The following is a 21,856-nucleotide window of genomic DNA, read 5'->3' on the forward strand; positions in this document are numbered from 1 at the left end:
TTTGAATTTGTCTTACTAATCTAGTGCGGTTATGCTTTAACTTAATCAAATTCATGCATGTATGCTTATTAGAAGTATTATTGTGGCAGTAATGACAGAGAATGGTAAGAACACAATACTTATGTGTTGCTTAAAAGCCAGGTAACCATTAACAGGGTGAACTTAGAATGGGGGGAGGTTAACAGAAGGACTATACTTCGAAATCTAACGTTTAATTGTGTTTGCTTTTAATATAGTTCCCGTTATGGCCCATGCTGCCTAGTAAAACATGAAGGTTTTGCGAGACTCCAAGAGAATGTGCGAGCAGCCTGTGCCTGTGCTGCTGATGTCAAGGTCAGAGTGGCCTAAAGAGCAGAATGGTCCCAATTTGGAATGTCAGTGTTGTAAGCCTGGGAAAATTCATCGAAGTGTCAAACTAAAGGACAAGAATGAAAGATTGCAGCAGAGACAATTAGGACTGTATTCGGTTTAAGGAAGTGACTTAGTGAAAAATCGGACAATGAGGAGATGAGGTTATCTTCATCCACCCCTTGAATGGACCAATGAGAATTGAGTGTGGACCCTAAAGTTTCAAATTTTAGTTAGATAGTTAGGGAAAAAGGGTATAAAAGAGGTTGTTTGGAAGAGAGAATTATTCACTTGCTTCGAATTATTTTTCGCACCACGACATGCTGTCGGACAGATCGATTTTTCCCTGGTGCAAAGACTTTGAAATTTTTCCTGACTTTAACTTTTGATGGGTTCGGAGTCCTGATGGGTGGTGAACACCAAGAAAGATAGAGAGGCTGATTTTTGGGAACTTTGGTGTTTGTAATCCTGATTTCCATTTCCGAGAAGATGGTTAATATGCCTTTGACCTACTTTATTTCTGAACTATTCTGCTAATAAATGCAACTGATTAAATGTATTTTTCTCTTTATTTAAGGTGATTAATAAAATGCTTAACTCAATTTTGAATAAGGAATCAAACAAAATTAAGGTCATGCTAGGAGATTTCAAAGCGAAGAATAAAAATTAAATACATGGAGAATTAAGCTGGTCTTGTTGTCCATTAGTTAACTTTTACTAGCTGATCCATTGACCAAACAGCGGGGTGTCTTAAATGTTTTCTCAAGAGTTCAGACCATGGTAAACTCTAATAAAATGCATATGTACATAAATGTATAGAATTTAAATTAAATAGATGAAATAGGGTTCTCCGCTATTCCAGCTGCTCGTCCTTGGGAGCAGTGTGATTTGTGTGAATGAGTGACTCGCGGTGCTATGGGCCCCACCGACGAGTGAAATGTGATAGCTCCTGGGGTATATAGTGATGGTTTGGAGGATTGTTTGAGAGCAGCGCTGGATCAGGGCAAGCATAGTAACACAGAGCCAGAGAGTTTTACATGTTGTCGACCCAAGACAATATGCTGATGCTAAATATTGTTACCAAAAAAAATAGAGATACACATCCCTGGTTCATATAGCAGCGAGTGCCACTGATAAACCAAAATCAACATCTCCAAAATGTGTGTTGGGACGGAAAAGGTTGTTCGCCTTGCTTGGGACTGTGTGTGTGTGCCTGCCTTTAGTTTCCTATTGGGAGTTTCTGTTGGTTTTGGATTTGTTTTCCCAGCATGGAAAAGCACAACTGATAATCATGCATGTGCACAGTGAATTGGATATGACACAGAATGCGACCCAAACTGATGGATGGAATGCTTGAATTAATTTCAGCCACTGGCGATCGCTTGGGCCACATACCAATCTGTCATTTTTCACCCACCATGCTACATCAATTTGGTCCCCGCCATAGGCAAATCATCCAACGGAAACAGTTTAGCCCAAATTGCCAGGTGGGGTCCTCCTTGAACTGGAACACTAGCACCTCAGGACTGGTTTTATCCTTAGGGGCTCATCAGACATGTATTGCTTGGTTCCAGTAGCACAGTGAGCACAGGACCCACGTCCGGGCATTCCCATCACACTTGGGGTACCAAAAAACAAAGTGATGGATGAAATGCTTGAAAAAATGTCAGCCCTGGTGATTAATTGCGGCTGCATTGCAATCCATTTTTTTTTGTATACTTCAGTGTGCCACCCTAAGTGGGAGAGTTGAGTTTCTCAGTTAGAGAACAAGATTAAATGAACTGAAAGACTGTATATTATCTCAAAGATAGTTAAAAAATGTTTTTACAGAAACGTAAATCTTCAGTAAATGAGTTGGATATTTAACTGTTAGGAATTAAGCAAAGTATTTCATATGTTCAAATTGCACAGGTTGTTTACCTGCAAACTTTCAAAAACAAATTAAATAAATACTATTTAATAGAAATCATGATGGTGATTTGATTACATAGGCATAAGGTTCTGCTGCCCAATTTCAGTCCTTTGACTGAACACCAAATAGCATCTCAGAAAATTCATCACCTCAATCTTTTAAGTTTTTTCTCCAAATTTAATGTCCCTTACATTAATGAAGACGATAAAGTTCTATTAGATTCACAAATTTCTAAATGTTATGTTATGTTACTGATTTTCTAACTGATATAAATGGTCAACTCATTCAACTCTTTTGTGGTTGCAAAAGAAAAAGTATAACTGCCTGCACAGGAGTGGAAAATCGGGGGAAGAGCCACCAAAGAAGCATTCACACAGTGTGTGTCAGCATAGGAGAGTAGGACACATATGCCACTTTATTCCGCATGTTTTTTCCCGCATGCAATTACAACACGGTTGTTACTAGGACTGCGTTGTAACAACGCATACCGTCACCCCCACAAATCGTAACAACGATTTGCTCTGGGGGGGAGCTGGATGTTGGAATAGTATAATTTACTATTCAAACTCCCATATGTGCAACAGTAGGGAGGTGTTAGATTTTCCTTCTGCTCCCCCCGCAAGTCGTTTTTCCGACTTGTGGAGTAATGGTATGCGCTGTTACAATGCGGTCGTTGTAACAACCGCATTGTAATTCCGTGCAGGGAAAAGGATTCGTGGTAAACAATGTTTACCGAGTAGGACTGTAAGGTAGAAATGACCCAGGCCTAATACCTAGGGCCCGACCATTTAAAATCCTATGTCTAAGACAAAGACTCTTAACTGTGTCCCTCTTTCGCCAGTATGGTTTCTTTATGAAAGCGTGACATATGTGTTGATCAAGACAATTTGACAACCAGGATGATGGTGTAGTTTAGGACCACCTCATCAGACATGCTGAAATACCAAGATAATTGAGGATTTCCATAGTCCAGACTAGACGCAATCAGACCATGGATAACTGATTTACAAGCCTCCGATAGAAGGACCTTAAAGATTTTACAGAGCATTTTTAAGATGAGGAAGGAAATTAGCTAAACTTTCCCAACTTGATTAGTCATAGTCACTTCACGATCTAGAAAAACTCCCAAATTCCTGACCTGAGACACAGATGTTGGAGTAGCGCAGAATTCCACTCGCTACCACTCCTTGGTCCAAATATGGGATAGACACAGAGAAAGTAATTAAATCTTGAAAATCTCTTAAGACTCCTGAATCCGATTTGCCAGTATTATTTTTAAAGCTTTTTCAGTCATTTCAGTTATTGATCTTAAATTGTTTTGATGAGATTTTCATAAAAGGAGAAGTACTGAGTGATTCTAAATGAACAGTGTTTGTTCTTCATAAACCAGGGAATAATCATGAATTAGTTTCAAATTATCGTCCTATATCATTAATCCATTTTTTAATGTTCTTGCGGCCCATTTTGCTAACATGATTTAGGTACAGCATGAATGTTAGTCTGCGCTAGTGTTGGGCTTGGGGTGCTTCACTTTTTAACAGTGTGATATTTGCTTTATTGTTGTGCTTTTAAATACCTGCACCTTACGTGTTGCTCTTCGCAATTAATCTCACCAGTCCCCGGTCCACTGCAGCGTGTGCTGTATGTGTGGAGGGACATGGCTCCGCCCTCCTCTCCACATTTCCACTACTGGGCACACTTAAACTCTGAGTGTGACCGGCCTCGCAGCATTAGATACAGCGTGATTGTTAGTCTGTGCTAGTGTTGGGCTTGGGGTGCCTCACTTTTTAACAGTGTGATATTTGCTTTATTGTTGTGCTTTTAAATACCTGCACCTTACGTGTTGCTCCTCGCACCCGATCTCGCCAGTCCCCGGTCCACCGCAGCGTGTGCTGTTTGTGTCGAGGGACGTGGCTCTGCCCTCCTCTCCCCATTTCCGCTACTGGGGCACATTTAACTGGCATGCTTCATCAGCCGCGCAGCAGACACGCCGCCATGTGCCAAAGGCAAGCCCGTCTGCACCCGTCCGCGCAAGGCCGTCGCCAGACGCCAGACACGCTGCCAATTCTAGGAAATTATATCACAATTATACCCAGAATGAGCTGCTATCAATCAGGACGATGTCCGGGAGGTGCTCAGTCCACGGGTTAGGGGTTCTAGAGGGCCCTTTCAGCTGCAGAGGCTGTGGTTTTTCATCTGTCACCCCGGTAGTATTTCAGGATTGCCACTTTTCCCCAGGCAAAAGTTTGACTATTCTCCATCTGAATTGTCATTATTTGGTCAAACACTGCTCTGATGTTTATCCCCTGATACCTTATTTTTAACTGAGACGTGGCTCTCTGAAGACTCAGTGGCGATTCCAGGACTGGCACTGCTGGAGGGTTATGCTATTTATACACTGCCATGAAAATAGTCATAAGTAATGGAGAGGAAAATTGTAATATGCTTGGCGGGACTGCGGTGGTTCCACCAAGCATATTGCGGCCTCAAGACTGTTGCTAAACCTCCAGGGATCTCTGATCCCTGGGAGTTGCGGTGGTCCCAGGGCGGCCCGACCACTCTGGTCATAATAGGGCGGTCGGAAGGCACGGGGCCTTTTCAAAGACAGCAGCCTCAGGGGGCACTTTAAAGTGCCCCTCAAAGTGCATAAAGTACAATGCAAGTCGTAAGTATTGCTAACAATGGTATTATAAACTTACCAACTATGGTCTCACAGTGAGTCTGTGATGCAGAGCAGTTCTGGATGCTCATGCAATCTCTGTCGTTTATCGCTGCCGTGCATGAGTAGCACATGAGAGAGTGAGCTGAAAAAGAAAACGCAGGGATGGTATAGTCATTACCTTGGAGTTCGGACCTCAAAGTTGAGTAACTATTCACAGATGTACTACCGACAAATCAAGTTAAAATATCTTTTCTCAAAATCATCTTGGGAAAAACATCATCTGATCTTGGGAGTCATAGTATTGTCTGCACTTATATTGTTAAGTAAGCACCACAGTAGGGGAAAGGTCTAGGGATCAGTTCAAGGTGATGATTAGTCCGTAAGCGCCAAGATGCTCCTTGGAGTGAACGTTGCGCTACACAAAAACCCCATCATTCATTCATTCATCATTCATTAGGACTCGAGCTAAGGGCAGGTGTGTAGTTATAGTTTCATTGTTTGATGTATACATTACCCTTGCATTATCTGTATTTATGTGGTATGTATATGGCAATTATATAATTGTATACTGTATAAATGAAATGCAGATATTATGATAAAATACATACATAACTTCATATACAGCGTTTTTACAGTCGAGATTTTGTCTATAATTACAAGCATTTGCAATGCCAAAAGATTGCATTTTGAGTCGTAACTTAACTATTATTAATAAAAACCCAGCCGAGATGGAAAAAAACTAATCAAACAAATTTTTCTCTTTACAGCTTTCAATATAAAATGCATTTATCAGATAAAGAACATAATGTGTCATGATTCTGTATATTTTTCAGGTATAAAATAGTCCCTCATGCATTGCTATGCCAGCACCCGACAAGGGGTGGAATGATACAACAAACAGCCAGTAGCTTGACGGGAGAGAAAACAACTCCTCTGGGTCTAGTCAAAGCCCACTCTATTTACACGTGAGAGCTCTCAAGACAGACCTAAAAGTGCACCCTGATATTTTTGTACTCCATATTTTGAAGCACCGCCATTTCTGCACACGTGATGAGATGGAATTCTCACACTACGGTCGAGGATGTTCTAAGATATTGTGATGCTCTTGAAGTTGCAGGGAATCCGATCTTTTTTTAAAACTTTTTACTGGGTCCCTGTAGTAGAGAAGAACCCTTAGTGCCATCTTCTACCTCCTGTGGAATTTGAGAAATGGCTCATCAATCGTTCGGAAAATAACTTTGGGGCATATTAGCAAGAACCTTGTTAAAATTATCACCGTTTTAGCGGCAGGAAACTGCTGCTAAAACGGCAATAATGGGCTTGCTAATATGTGTTATAGAATTCCAATAGAAGCCCAGGTTAGATGTCCTGCACATCTAACATGGGCTTCTATTGAAATTCTGTAACGCATATTAGCAAGCCCATAATCGTCGTTTTAGCGGCAGTTTCCTGCCGCTAAAACGGCGATAATTTTAACAAGGTACTTGCTAATATGCCCCTTTATTCGGCATGAAGTGCCATAAAAGTAGAAATAAAATCACAATAGATGATGGTTAGCAGTAAAATTCCATGTTATCTTAAAACACATGAATACACATGTAAAACACTAAAATGGAAAGGTGCATTTCTGCACCACAAGGTCGGGCCAATATCAACATCCTTTAGGACAAGCATTTGCAATGCAATAGCTCTCACATTATTCTGAGTAAGAGGTATTGGCGTTGTAATCCAAATGCTTTTTAATTGTGTGTTTTGGAGTAAGAGGATGTGTGTGATGAATATTATGTGTGTTACAATGCATCTAAAAGGAAGGAATCTGGAGAATTGAATGTGGCGAGCTGTGCCAGGCTCAGATTGCAGCTCTCCTGGGCACAGTTGATAAACACCTTTTGTCTTTCAGAATGCCTTTTGCAGGGAAACAAAAAACTAATTTCAAAAGAGAGGCCTGAAATCAGAACAGGTGTGCGCAAACCAGAAGCACAAGCCTCAACTGCAACAGACTGGTTTATCGTGCCACTTTTTGTCTATTTAAGATGACTGAACTATGGATTTTAAAATGCTGTAACAAACAGATCCGAGCACCAAAACATATGTCCATCACAGCTAAAGATGCAACAATGATAGCTTTTAAAATGCATTAGCATGGCTATAACAGTACCAAAATACAACACAGTTCAATATGATCTATTAGGTTTTGAACAGAACCTGTGTATTTGTGAGGAAAAAAAACATGTCCTCCCCAATGGAGCCTCCTGGCACAATATAACAGCTGATGGTAGTTATCCAATTCAGTGGTACCCATTTTACTGAAAGGTGAGAGGACACACCAGGATTTAAACTCATGTCCTCATGGTAAAATACGGATGACGGATGTGGAAAATAAAAGCAAGTAAAGGGAAACCCGTCTAGACATGCTACAGACGCTAGCATTTATGTAACAATAGGAAGTTAGAAACACACAAAGCTCAATATCCTCTTTCTTTGAAAAGCATTTTGTAAATAACATTAGGAAGGAGGGTAGCAAAGTCATCGGAGGGTGAAGGGGGTGTTGAGTTAAATTTAGGGGAGTGGGAGGAGGGCGCGGGGGTGCCAAGCACAGCTTGTTCTGAAACTTCCAAAGATGCATCGTTTAGAGCTATCACTTTATTGCTGTGTTAAGCTAATTTTAGCGATTACATTTTTTTTAAAACACTCATACATCTCGCCATTACTTGAAAACCAAAAAGCTACTACTTAATAAAACATTTGTAACTTTCAAGCTGCCAAATTCTGAGTACAATTAAATCTTCAGATCAAGCAAAACGTTGCTCCGACGCAAACCATAGACAAATGTTAATATTATTGATGATTCACATGCAGAGCTCTGATTTAAATGTAGTTGTGAAAAGATGTACTTTAAAAATATAAAAAATCCTGCTGCGCCAGAAGCTATAGTTTCTTGGCGCCTTAAGTAGCAACAGTTATCACTAGCTGCTCATTTCAGAGCCCTATGGCATTGCAAACAAACGACCGCCGTTGTCCTGGCTGCTTCGAAAGTGAGAGCGAGCATGGCCCGTTGAATGTAAGCAAAGCACGTCCTCCTGCCTAATGTAGGAAAAACTCAATAAATAGAATAGTACACGTAAGTGTAACAACCAAGTAAAGGGGCCAGTAGCCATGGACGGTTACAAATGAAGACATGGCCGTACTAAAGAGGGACTAACAAGCCAATTTAGGAATCAGAAGACAGCATTTACGAAAGACAAAAACACAAGCCAATGAAAAATATGGCCACGGGAGTGGACGGAGCTTCTCTCCGTGCTGTACTACAACAGATCATCCCCAGAGCAGCGCTTGCACTCTGACTCTGGCTCGACCTAAAAATGCTTCATGCTCTTGGTAGGAACAACGGAAGGGGGCAGGGATAACAAAGTGATGAATGAGCTTGGACCATTGTTTTTTAGGTTTGGTGTTAGGGTAGACCTTTTAATTATAGTAAAATCCTATAGTTACCTGTTTCTTTTCAACCATATTTAACAGGCAGTGCTTAATTTGTGCCCGTGTTTGGTGGTGCTTGGCACTGCACCCATTTCTAAACACCGGCAAATATTTATCCACCACATTGTGGCGCTGTGTGCCTGTAGAACTTGCCCTTTTTATCTACAGTACCCTAAACTTTTTGCTTTCCCCCTAGACCATTTTCCTGACATACAGTTGCCAATTTAGATGTTTTGGGTACTTTGCCGCTGATGATCAGTGTAAAAGTACAAGTGTTTCCTGTGTAAAGTGTAGTGGTAATTGATTGGCCATGATTGGTATGTTTGCCTTTCTAGTAAAGGCCCTAGTGATGTGCACTGTGTGTGCCAAGGGTAGTAATGCAAAGGTGCGTGGAGAAGGGAACTCAGGTCTGCAGTGTAAGGCCTGCGTGCAGTTTGCTAAGTTAGCATGTTGTCCTGACAAGTGCAACCACTTGTCAGGCCTTAATTTCCCTTTTGCGTACACCGTGGGCACTCCTGTAGGTCCAGAGTAACTCCTGGGCAGGTTTCGTGTAAGTAAAAGGCAAGACATATACTAAGGTGTGTGTTATGTCCTGACAGTGAAAAACACTCCATTTCGTTTTTCACTGCTGAAAGGCCATGCTGCCCATAGAACAGAATGGGGAGGCTGGGTGTTGTGTATGTTAGCCTAATTTTCTATAAGTTTAAAAAGGAAAAGTGAAGTTTAGTATGTATGAACTCACAATGTCATAAAACATCTTTCTACAAAAGTGGTTTTGGCACAGTGTGTTCAGAAACCACTTTTAGAAAGTGGCTGAGTTTTGTGCTTTAAGCATTTCTGTGTGTCTCTGCTGAATGTGGATTGACTGTCGGGATCTGAGAGGTGAGAGGAGCTGGCAAAGGTCTTCACCCAGCGAGAGGTTGAGATGGCACCAGGCTGCCCTGCATCTGGAGAGTAGGGGGAGGAGAAACCAGGGAGGTGAAAAGGCCTGGGCTGGTGCTGTAAACCAATTGACCCATCTCCTGCTGAGTGATTAAGGATCCAGACCACCACTATCAAAGGGAGAAAGGTGACACTGGGAGGGAGACACCCAGAACTGATTTACGCAGGGTTCAGGGGGCCCTGAGCACAACGAACTTCAGAGACATTTAGGGGTATAACTATGAGAGCTGAGGCCCCTGAACGTTGGAATAGAAATGGATTGAGCCTGAAAAGGCTTAGACTCATTTTGTGGTGAAGCGGAACCTCTGCTAAGGAAAGAACAACTGAAGAGACTGCTAGGAAGACCAGCCCTTGCTTCGTGATCTGGGGCTGGTCTGCAGTTTGCTGTTTTAACCTGGGAAGAGGCTGTTGGGACTGTGCTGTGTGCGCTGGGTTCCCCTGCTTGAAGAAGACTGTGCTTTGTGCTGTGTCTTGTAACCCCAAGGGCCCGAGGTGAGCTGGCTCCCTGTTTCGAAACACAGGACCATAAAAGTTTCCGGAGAAGTTTCAAGCAATGCGGTAGGCACATGTTGTGGCAGCTTGAGACCCTCAGAAGGTGTACCCTGTGATCTTGCACACACGGAGGAGACGTGAGACTCGGACGCACTGGGAGCGTGTTGTGGTGCACTGCAGGCATTGGTGAAGAGCGCCTGCTCGGCGTTTGCATCAGAGGTGAAGTAAGACTCGGACGTACAGGGTGCGTGTCGTGGTGCACCGCAGGCACTGGTGAGGAGCGCCTGGTCAGCGTGTGCATCGGCAGTGAGGGGAGTCTCGGACGTGCAAGGTGTGTGTCATGGGTCACAGGAGGCGTTGGTGAGGAGCGCCTGGTCAACATGTGCATCGGAAGGGGAGTGAGTCTCGGACACGCAGGGGGCGTGTCGGGGGGACCAGAGGCGCTGGTGAAGAGCGCCTGGTCATCGAGTGCACCGGAGGAGACATGAGGCTCGGACAAGGTGTCGTGGTGCGGCAAAAAGCGTTGGTGAAGAGCGCCTGGATATTGGGCACCGAAGTTGGAGTAAGTCTCAGTGAAGCAGTGTGCGTGCTTTGGTGCAACCTGGGACTGTAGAGGTGGTTGGCTGATCATCGTGTGCACTGGAAGAAAGTGAGTCTCTGCAGCGCAGTGTGCGTGTCTTGGTGCCAACTGAGACTGCAGAAAAGAGTGCCTGGTGACTGTGCACTCGGAGTCGACGTAAAGTCTCATCAGCGTTGTGTGTGTGGCTTCGTGCCAGAGGAGACCCGGAGGGTGCTCTGGTGAACGTGCACTCGGAGTAACGTAATCTCAGAGCCGTGGGGTATGTGTGCCCTGCAGCCGCCTGAGACCTTCCTAACAGTCGTGGCCTAGACCGGCAGCCCCGGGGGAGCTGAGCTGCCAGGCCTAGCCACTAAGGCCCATTGAGAAAGTTCTGCACGGAAGCCCAGTTCGCTGAAGGAGGAGAGGAGAGTGGGGTTGTGCCCCTAGGTAACGTGGATTGCTACCTGGGCATGGTGCGGGCTTGGAAGGACACTTAGTCCTTCTGGCGACGTGAGCCTTTGCTTCGGCTCAGATTGGGGCCTGTACTGACCGACAGAGTGGCAGTGCTGGGGCCAGAGTGAGAAGCTGCACTTTATGTCACGGTGGATACGTGTGGGGGGCAACTGTTATCGAAGAGGCTGATTGTCGTAAAACACATTGCCAATATTGCTGCTAATGAACTGCCGGACTGTCTCTGTCTTATGACGCCTGACATTATTTATGCATAACAAAGTACAAGTTTGTAGCGCTACGCATTGCATTATTTCTCCATTGCAAAGTACAGGATTGCAGTGGCCCGCTTTCTTTATTTCTTCATTGCAAAGTACATGATTGTAGCGACGCATTGCATTATTCCTTAATTGCGAAGTACATGATTGTAGCAACGCACATTGCATTATTTCTTCCTTGCAAAGTACGTGATTGGGGTGTGACGCCTTGCATTATTCCTTCATTGCGCACCGCGTGTATCGTTTTGCATTGTATTATTTCTCCTTTGCCCAGCACAGGATTGTATTGTTACACAGTGGATTATTGTTTGTCCATTGCAATGTGTATGATTCTAGCATTGCGACCAGCATAGCATTTTGAAAGCAGTGGTTGTGATTTGAACCTAACAACCAGCCGGAACAAATATTACCCTTTATTATATGTTGAATTTTGTTTCGTGTGGTCTGATCATATATCCATTTCTATAGAGTTCATACACGTTTAATTAAATTGTGTGGAGTCCATTTGTGGTGTCACCAGTGGGTTGCTGTAGGTATGGTTGCACATACTGTACACTCATGCCTTGGAGATAGGCCTGGCTGCTCATGCCAAGCTACCAAGGGGGTAAGCAGGGCTATCTCAAACTGTGTCCTTTCTTGGCCTACCGTTGAGTTGGGAGTCCTGGGTCTCGCATTAGATGACAGCAGTGCAGGACAGGGACTCCAGCTTCCAACAGTGCCTATTTGCTCGTTGGCAATTTTACATCTTTTTTTTAAAACTAGTAGATAGTTACTGCTGTCCCTAACATCTGGCAGCAGTGGAAGGAGTTGGGACAGCATCAGGTGCAGTGTCCTCCAAGAATTGTTTGGGCCATGGCACTTCATTATTTACAAATTAAGTACTGATTATGGGTGTGGTGCAGTATGTTCCCACAGTTACAAAAGTACATGCGTAATGTCTTGACAATACTGGTTCTAGTAATGCAACAAACAATCAAATTATGAGCCTGACAAAGACTCTCTAAGTGTTATGCAGTGTGTGACAGCAGCACACAGTCTACTCTGTGATCAATTTGCAGTCTGGGATGCTTGGTATGCAGTGCAAAGTGTCGTCTTTGAATCACGGCCATGCGATGGAGGAGGAGGGGGGAGTGGGAAGGAAACTATACTGGCAAAGTGTAACCGATGGGCTATGATACATCATGTTTGGTTAGTCCGAACTGGTGGCACTGTCTAGCGTTCACTGAAGGACAGATAGTAGGTCATAACATGCAGATGCGATGAGGCGTTTTCGCACTCTACACACTTCTTCACTTCTTGCCCAATTTAATCATGGCTACCGGCCAATTCCGCATTCCTGGAGTTGTCCGAGACTTCCAATGCATTGCAATCTGTCTTCAAACCAGTAGCAGCACCAGTTCTATGAAGTGAGTGATACTTCACCAGACTTGAGCCATTTATAAAGGCCCAGCAGACTGCCGGCCAGTTGAGGTTGATGCACCCTGTGATTCTGGTGAGGGTGTTTGTGAGCTCTGACCAAAGATTGTGGGCTATGGTACAGCTTCAAAACATATGCAACATGTCCGTCCAGACAGCTTGGCAGCACGGGCGTTCTGATGATGCATTGTGTTGATTTTGTGAGGTATGCCCTAAGCAGGATGTTATGTTTTATATATTGGAAGCAGGCATTGTAAGAGACTTTCTGTGGGTGTAACACTTTTCTATCCATTTCCTTCTGAGTCAGTTCTCAACCGATGTCATTCTCTAAAACCCAATTTAGGGACTCTAGTGGGTCCTGAATTGCCTGGGAGAGGGCCTCAGCAAGTCAAGTGTAAGCCGACGGCTGGTGCTAATTGTGTGTAGCATGTGTGTTAATGGGTGTGGGTTGGGTCTGTGTCTACTAAAATTGATACTTGTATAGCGCACTACTCACCCACAAGGGTCTCAAGGCGCTTGTACGAATACCGCTGTGGAACCCATCCTGGCTTTCCCTGTGAGGTGTCCACTCCTGGGCACCCCCAAGGTGGAGGCCAGGCATCCTTAGCGTTGTGGGGGCCGTTGTGAACATTAAGCAAGCTATTGCCCAGAGTTGCAGAGTGGGACTCCATGATTGGAATAGGCACCGAGGCGAGAATTATCAGGTCCGTGGAATTTTGACCCCAAGACCCGCCGAGGCGGGGAATTGAACCCTGGTCCCGGGCTTGACCTCTGCATCAGGGTCTGTCGCTCTAACCATTGAGCCACACTTCTCCACTCTCTAACCATTGAGCCACACTATGCCCCACAATCTTTCTATCTCTCCTATCAGCCATCTGTAGGCCTGCCAGGGAGTTAGAGTGGTCTGTAAATTGGTCGAAGGCGGTGAGGGGCCATCCTGGAACATATCTCCTGGGGTTCCCACCCCTACAGATTCCCAAATCTCCTTTCCCACCCTGCCAATTTGCTCCTCAAGTGGCATTGCCACCATGATCCACAGTGCTCTCCTGTAGCTTTCATATGCTACACGCAGGTGCCAATGAGAGGGTTGGACAGCAGTACATTTGTGAGAAATAGTTCTCGCATCAGAATAATTGCTCTCCACTATTGTACCAGTCCTATCTTTGCGAGGTATCCCCATGCCAGCCAGCACGCAGGGTACTGCAGCTCTGCCACCAATTAATAATGCTCAAAAATTGGGGCACCCAACTATCCTCTCTTCGTTGGGAGCTGCAGTTTGGCCAAGGCTACTCTGGGTCTGCCCTTGTTCCAGATTGTATTTAATGATTTGAATATTCTGTGGGGAATGCCCATTGGCAAGTTAGTAAAATAATACAGTGGTCATGGGAGCAACACCATTTTGAAGATAAATACTCTGGCCTGCACTGTTAGTGGGAGGGAGCACCAGAAGGTGATTTGGAGTTCGAGGGAGGCAATCATCTTTGTGATGTTTCCATCTATGATGTCTTGGGACGAGTGGTATTTATTTTTATTTATTTATTTGAACTTGTAATGCGCAACAGCTACCCGCAGTGGGTTTCCCGGCGCCAGGGATAGACAAAAGAAGAAAAGAAAACACAACAGCAATAGGACAAGACCAGTTAGAGCGACAAGACAAATTTATTGGAAGAGTAGGGTTTTGAGTTTTTTCGAAAACAAAATAAGTCAGTCTCTGATTTCAGGGCAATAGGTAATGCGTTCCAGGATTTGGGGCCTAGATGGGAGAAGGACCGACCCCCCATCTTTACAAGCTTGAATCTTGGAACAACAAAATCGCCGTTTGCAGAAGATCTTAAGGTACGACTAGGTTGGTACGGTTGGACCAGACTCTGTAGGTATTTTGGGGCCGAGCCCTGCTTAATTTTAAAAAGATAACACAGGGCTTTAAATTTAATACGGCTTGGGACCCTAAGCCAGTGTAGATCACGGAGGGCCTGTGCGGCCGAAGATCTCCTCGGAATATTACAGAGAAGTCGGGCCGACGAATTTTGTACTACCTGAAGTTTATTGATGGTAGAAACGTCGGCACCGAGATAAAGGACATTTCCATAGTCCAGGTGAGAAATTACTAACGCCTGGACTACGGTTCTCCTGGTGGCATGAGGCAGCATCCATAGGATTTTCTGGAGCCATCTCAGGGTGGCAAAACAGATGGCGGCCACCTTAGCGGCCTGCTGCCTCATAGAGAGTTTGTAGTCTATGAGAAATCCGAGGTTACGAACCACAGACGCCGGCTGGGGGAGGGGTCCCATGTCGCTGGGCCAGTGCTGAGGGCCCCAAAGGTCTTTGTTCTTTCCCAAGATGATGATCTCGGTTTTGTCACCGTTTAGCTTGAGGAGGTGCCTCTGCATCCACTCAGCTACACGTGACAATCCAACCTTCAGGATCGATACACTGTTACACTCATTGCTGGAAAGGCGTATGAAAATATGGTAAATTTTAATGCCCAAGTATTGGAATGTGTGGGGTTCCCAGCGACTGGCACAAGAGCCCATCATGATGCACTGTGATGGGCACCCCGGATGATTTGATCTCTATCCAACAGGTATGCCCCAATCGTGGCCTACCTGATCGAGCCTCTGTACAAGCAGCTCGATCGCCAGTGCAAAGAGCAGGGGTATAGAGGACATCCCTGACATATGACCCTCCTTACTCAGCAGGGGGCCATAACCCGTGCCCTATTTCCACAATCGCCTTGGGTTCCAGGTAGAAGAACTTTATCATGGTCTATTGCCTGCCTCTCATGCCCATTGCTCCTAGCATCGCAAACATGTCACCCCGGTCTAGGGTATCAAATCGTTTTTTGAGAACCAGGACTACATATGCCACAAAGGGCCAGCATCCTGACACTTCTAGCAGCCAGTGCAGCCTTCAGATATAGAAAGTTGTGGATCTATGCAGTAGGAAGCTGTTATGGTCCAGGTGCACCGGGGTAGGCATGTGCTCTAAGAGCCTCATTGCTATAGCCCTGCTTACGATCTTGCAATCACCGCCCAACTTGGGCAGTGTTCTGTAGGAAGCAGTCTCGAGGCGGTCGTGCCCTAGCTTCAGTAGTGAGACCAGTAGCCCACCGAAGAGTCTGGGGCAGACGCACAGCAGTAAGAGCAGTTGCATATATTTCTAACCGTTTGGGGATCAGTGGTACCTCAGAGGCCTTGTAGAACTCAATTAGCAGGGCATTTAATCCAAGGATTTTGCATGTAGGGGAGTCATGAATGACTCCTCAAAGTTTCATAAGAGGCCATTTAGGCCTTCTCTTTGGTCTGGCGTCACAGCTGGCAATTTGACCAAAGTATAATATACTTATATAAAGGGGATTTCTAGCAGCACTATTGAGCCACTGGTCTGATGTATCATTCTAATTGTTCTTCCAACCAATACAGCATGCAGCATGGATCAGTAGGTCAGCAGACTGCAGCCATTGGCTAATCTTACGGTGAGTGACAGCATTCTGTCCGTTCACATGGAGCACATCCTCACACAAAATAGTTTATTTACATGCCAGGGACTGCTGTGTCAATGTGTACTTTTGAACCCCCCCAAATATTTTTGTTTTTAGCCATGTCTTCCCCACCAATAATATTTTGTAAATCCTGGGACAAAAAGCAAAACAAAAGCATTGACAAAGCTAAAAGGCTGGTGGCCAGCAGAAGACCTCTACGTCGTGCAAATGCTTGTTTAACCATTGTGACATAGAGACAGTTTAGCAATACAACTTGTTTCATCCTCATCCTCATAATGCTTTAGTCTTGTAACGGTGGGAAGTGAAACTTTAGGAAAGTATGTAATGGATGCTTCACAATTCCTGATTTCCAAGAGTGCAATATGCCACTTTGCTTACTGGTGCAACAAGCACTGGTAAATGCATTAGGTTTCGCCTATAGGATTAATAATAAGGTAAGAGGTGTGGGAGCAGTGTATGAGTGCAGGGAGAATGATCTAAGTACTCTCTGTGCTGGGTGAGTGGTGCAGAAATGAAGGTTAATAAGTGTCTGAGTACAGGGTAAAAGTGCTTACATGCATGGTTTATTGATGTGTGTACAGGTTGAGAGATGTTACCCTGTACAATGTAAGAGGTGTGCGAGTATAGGGTGAGCGGTATGTCAATAGTATAAGTGCAGGATGAGCAGTTTGAGTTCTGGGTGAGAGGTGTTGGTGGAGGGTGGGAGGAATGTGAGTGCTGGGTTAGAGGTATGTCAGTGGTGGTGCAGAGTCAGCACTTTGTGAGTAGTGGGTAAGCAGTATCTGACTTCCGTCACAATATCAGGGTGACTGCAGAGTAAATGGTGGGTAAGTGTGCAGGGTGAGAGGTGTCTGAGGGTAGGTGAAGGGTATGCAAGTGGTGTAAAGATATGTCAGCAGCACAACCAAAAAACAATCCAATTAAAAGCTGTTCATTATAAACGTGTAATCAAAACATGAAAAATCACTAAAGGATACTGAATGTGACAGTAACTGGGAAGCCACTAGTAGGAGGGGGACAGAATGGGAAACCCTAAAGGTGGTGACACCGGGGAATGCTACTCAAGAGTGGGTAGCCTGAGACGATAGTTGGAGAGGGATTTGACCCAGGCAGAAAACATCCTAGCGAGATTTCAGAAGATGAAATCTGATGGGGATACACCTTGAGAATTGCTACTATACACCCAACATAGAGAGAGAGAGAGAGATAGATATGGGACAGACTACACTGTATGGTCCAATGCGAGTACCGTCAATTACTTCACTGGGAGGGTGACAAATCAAGTCACTTGCTGGCATGTTTACTAAAGCGTGAGCGCCCCCTCCCCCCGGTTATTCTCACACTCCATAAACCATGAGGCAGCAACGTTTCCACACAACAAGGTATTAATTCCATCTTACACGCTCACCTATCCTCTGTGTACAAAGAGGAGGCAGGGGTGGTCCAAGCCATCCGGGATTTTTTTCCGAATGATCTCGCACTCCCCAGCCTCACTGATGGCCACCGCAGGGACTTAATGCGGAGATCAGATTGGAAGACCTGCAAGAAGCACTGCCAGACATGGCCCGTTGTAAGTCTCTGGGGCATGATTCTATACTGGTAGAATACTTCCAAACCTATGCGTATCACCTGCTTCTTCGACTCTTGGAAACCTTACAGGTGTCTAAGAGGGAAGGACTCCTACCACCATCAATGAGGCAGGCTCAGATAGTGATGCTCCCTAAACAGGGTGGGGACCCAAGTACGCAGGCTCATATCGACCATTATCAATGCTGGGTGTAGATATGAAAATACTGGCAAAAGCGATCGCAATGCGTCTGAGTAGGGGGATCACACATTTAGTCTGCACAGAACAGTACATCTTTCTTTATGCCAGGCACACATATAAATCTAAGTAGATTTTCTCATGTCTTGCACCTCAGAGCACCTCAGAGCAAATATGGACATTTGTGCTGCTGTGCTGGCCCTGTATATGGAAAAGGCCTTCGATAACCTACGATGGGACTATCTCGGGATGTGCTGATAAGAATAGGCCTTGGCCAGGAATATATTTCCTGGGTACGCCTTCTGTACAATCTACCACCTGCTAGGGTACAGAATGGTGGTGTGATATGTGAAATTCTTTTAATCGAACAGGCACAAGACGAGGCTGCCCATTGTCCCCTCTATTATTTGCCCTGGAAATAGAGTCTTTAGCAATTAGGCTAAGAAGAGACAAGAATTGTTAGGGAATCCAGCTGGATGTCAGAGTACATGTTGTATCCATATATGCAGATGAAGCCTTGCTATATCTTGCAAGGCATCATCTGCATCTTGACAATAATACATGCTTTGACATGCAACTCTGACATGTTTTACTAATTTAATTGTGAACTATATGTATGAGATATATGCTTGTATTGTATACTGCTGCTAAATGTATCCTGAAATTAAAAAAAGATAATGAATCTCAAAGGTACAAAGCTGTGCTGTGCTAAAATATGAGGCAGGCACACTGACCGCTTGCAGTAAGCGTGATGAGGTAATATCGGGATTATATATTAAACTGTAGGTTCATAACTTGAGGCAAAGACATGCTCCTTAATAAAAGTCGACTGGTATGTAACCCTGGGCGTAGTGGGCATAGCGAGGCTACGCAGAGGACCACGAAGTTGCAAACAAACTCCATGGAACTCCGTGGAGCTCCACTACACTGCCCTCCTCCACCTCCTAATAAGAAGTAAGTTAAAAGTAATTACAAATAAACTCAAAGCAACTTACCTTTTTACTGCGGCATGCCCGAACTGCCCTCCTCCTCTTCCTCGCGTTACCCGTAATGCACAGTTTTCTTAAATATTACTGGTACAGCAAGGAAGAGGAGGAGGGAAGCCCGGGGACGCCTCAGTAAAGAGGTAAGTGGTTTTAAGTTTATTTTTAATTACTTTTAAGTTATTTTTTTATAGGGGGGTGGAGGTGGGGGCTGGCAGAGTGTGCGGATATTTGCCTTCCCCACATTCTCTGTGGAACGCGGAGAAGGCAAATCTCTACATACTCCGCGGGCGGAGCTGAGGTCTCCGCCCAGAGTTACTGGTATGTTAGCGGCTTGTAAAATACATGATACACTGGTGTCAACAATAAAGTGGAAACAAAAATGAACACAACTAACTGTAAAACAGAAACACATGAATATCTGAAAACCACACTAATATTGTGAATGGATATTGAAACGCAGGATCATAACATGAGGCAAAGACAACGGAGGAGCAGGCAGAGTGCAGGCAGATGGAGAACACTGATGCTGCTTAGTGGCAATAGTGGCGGGGGGAAGCAGAACAATGAAGAAGCAGGGGGTTTCAAAATTAGGCAAACAAGTTGTCAGAGGCAGTGGCACAATTTAATAGCTCTAAGGGGAGGGAAAAGAAACATTTGAGAATGAGAAGAGGATTGGATGGTGGGAGAAGCACAAGGGAAGTAGCAAAAAACACAAAGGAAACTGGAGAGAGACTTCTCCACAGAGCACATAGAGACCGCAATATCCACAATGCCCAATAATAAAAAAATATGACCCGAATGCTCACTACGTGATTATTGTGGCCAGAGTAGCATCTTTGTTTGTGAAGCCAGACGCGCACTGAGTCTCAGCCGCTGCCATGGCAATGCGTACATTTCCACTGTAATATTGACAAAGAAAAGGGACTAAAAACCATCTCTACCACACACAAGAAGAGCAATTGTGTGGTCACAGTCTTGTTAAGCACCCTATTAAATCATCAGGTTTGCCCACACCTAAATGAGCGCTCTCGTTCCAATTGAATTAGGTGTGTGTGGTGTGGCAGCTCTAGTACAGTGATGCATTGCCATGACAGTGGCTGAGGACTCAGTGTGAGTCTGGCCTACACTGAGATAGGTTCCTGTGGCTTGTACTTGCGTACTGATGCTGGAGCAGAAAAGAAGCTAGGCAGCAAGGAGGACTGAGGAAGCACTTCGTTCTTAGCACCACTCGTAACTACTTCAGCCTCGAGGACAGAGAGGAGGAGGCTGTGGCGTGGCTGGCCACGTACCTGGAGATGTACCACTTTTTAGATGATTGCAAGAAGGTCCCACTGAGTGTACAGAAGCAAGCTGAGCCTGGACAAAACAGTATGCAATGAGCTTGATTCAGCTTGCATCAGTAATCCACTGTACATCAAGTAACCCTAACATATCTACCCTGACTAGTCTGTAACATACAGGATCTACCATATACAGAATTTCCTCCAGTAACACTGCAGTGGAGTTGAATTTAGTCTCCCAATTTCTTAATAGTGGGACTGCTCCCTGATTCCAAGACATGTCAGTCTCACAATTGGCGAGATGGGCAGGTGTAGAGATAGTTGTCATTGAAGTGCTACATGGGAGGAGGGGAAATGGGTGGGGAGAAACATGAGGGACGGGGACAAACTGTAGAGAGCGATGCACTCGGCAGAAAGGAAAAAACAAGCACAGGGCAAGCTCTGTGCAGGCAAAAGCTTAAAAAAAGTCCCACAAAGTGGATAAATACAGTACTTGGGCCATTGGGAGACTGGTAAGAGAAAGATATGAGGAACAACAGGAAATAGTATACTACTGCCAAAAGAAATGGAGGAAAGTAAGTGCCAAGCATAGGAACCAATGAAAAGCAAGGGGGTGTTCTGGAAGCCCCTTTTAAGATTCATAACAACAATAGATTTCACAAGCACAGCACAAGCGCCATGCAGGTGAAACCTGAAAATGGCATGCTTAGATTCTTGATTGCATGCCTGTGATTGGCTACAGTGCTACTGCTAAGTTGGTTCCTTTCCGTAAAGACTTTAACAGTAGCCAGTCATACAGAAGTTAAACACTTTTGCAAACAGCATTTCAAGCACTCTACTTTTTCACCATTTCCATATGATACGTGCAATATTGTTAGGGCTTCTCATTTACAATTTTCATTTATTTTATTTATTTATTTTAGGTTTTTATAAAGCGCGTAATCACCCGTGAGTATCCCAGCGCTGAACCTAGGCCTCCTGAGGAGAGAAGATGTTAAGTTTCAGGGGAAAAGTAGGGTTTTAAGGGACTTTCTGAATCGTAGGAGGTTTGGTTCTGCTCTGAGATTCGGGGGGAGCGCGTTCCATTTTTTTGCTGTGTTGACTGAGAAGCGGCGACCGCCTGCGCGGGCCTTCTTCACCTTCGGGATCGTGATGAGGTTTCCATGTTCTGAACGAAGGGCTCTCGTAGGTCTGTAGGGTATGATCCAGTTGTTGAGGATTGGGGGGCCCGCGTTCTGCAAGACCTTATGGGCCAAGCAGAGGGCTTTAAAAGTTACTCTTTCCCTAATTGGGAGCCAGTGTAGTTGCCTCAGTGCAGGTTTGGCTGAGGTTCTGGCTGGGGTATTCGTGAGGAGTCGGGCTGCGGCATTCTGGGACTTTTGCAGTATTTGGAGAGTGGATTCCGGTGCTCCGAGGTAAATGGCGTTGCTGTAGTCAAGCCTTGATAGAGTTAGGCCTTGAATCAGCAGGAGTCGGGACTGGAATGGTAATAAGGGGAGCACCTTTCTACATGACCTAAGTAGGCCATAGCAGATGCCGGCCGTTTTTCTTGCCTGTGTTCTAAAGGTGAGGTCTGTCTCCAGCCACACGCCCAGACTCTTCACCTCCGTCTTGGGGGTGGGGGGTTCGCCCATACAGGCGGGCCAGATGTTGGGAGGAAGGTTCATGGATTTGCATCCTAAGAGCAGGATCTCTGTTTTTGATCCATTCAGTTTCAGAGCTGACTCACTCATCCATTGGTGGATATTGGAGAGGCAGTCATGGAGATTGGAAGGCTCTAGTTTGGG

The 21,856-nt window shown here is 44.9% G+C and overlaps 1 protein-coding gene across 1 annotated transcript in view; it reads right to left on the minus strand.

The window, feature by feature from the left end:
* Window positions 1-21,856, minus strand: part of LOC144828473 (prostate stem cell antigen-like) — a 106,060-nt gene that overhangs the window by 21,146 nt on the left and 63,058 nt on the right. The window contains exon 2 of the mRNA XM_078686662.1: window positions 4,960-5,064. Coding sequence (XP_078542788.1) covers window positions 4,960-5,064 — 105 coding nt within the window. The remainder of the gene's footprint in view (window positions 1-4,959; window positions 5,065-21,856) is intronic.

Source organism: Lissotriton helveticus, chromosome 4_1, assembly GCF_964261635.1.
Source record: "Lissotriton helveticus chromosome 4_1, aLisHel1.1, whole genome shotgun sequence".
Classification (NCBI taxonomy): Eukaryota; Metazoa; Chordata; class Amphibia; order Caudata; family Salamandridae; genus Lissotriton; species Lissotriton helveticus.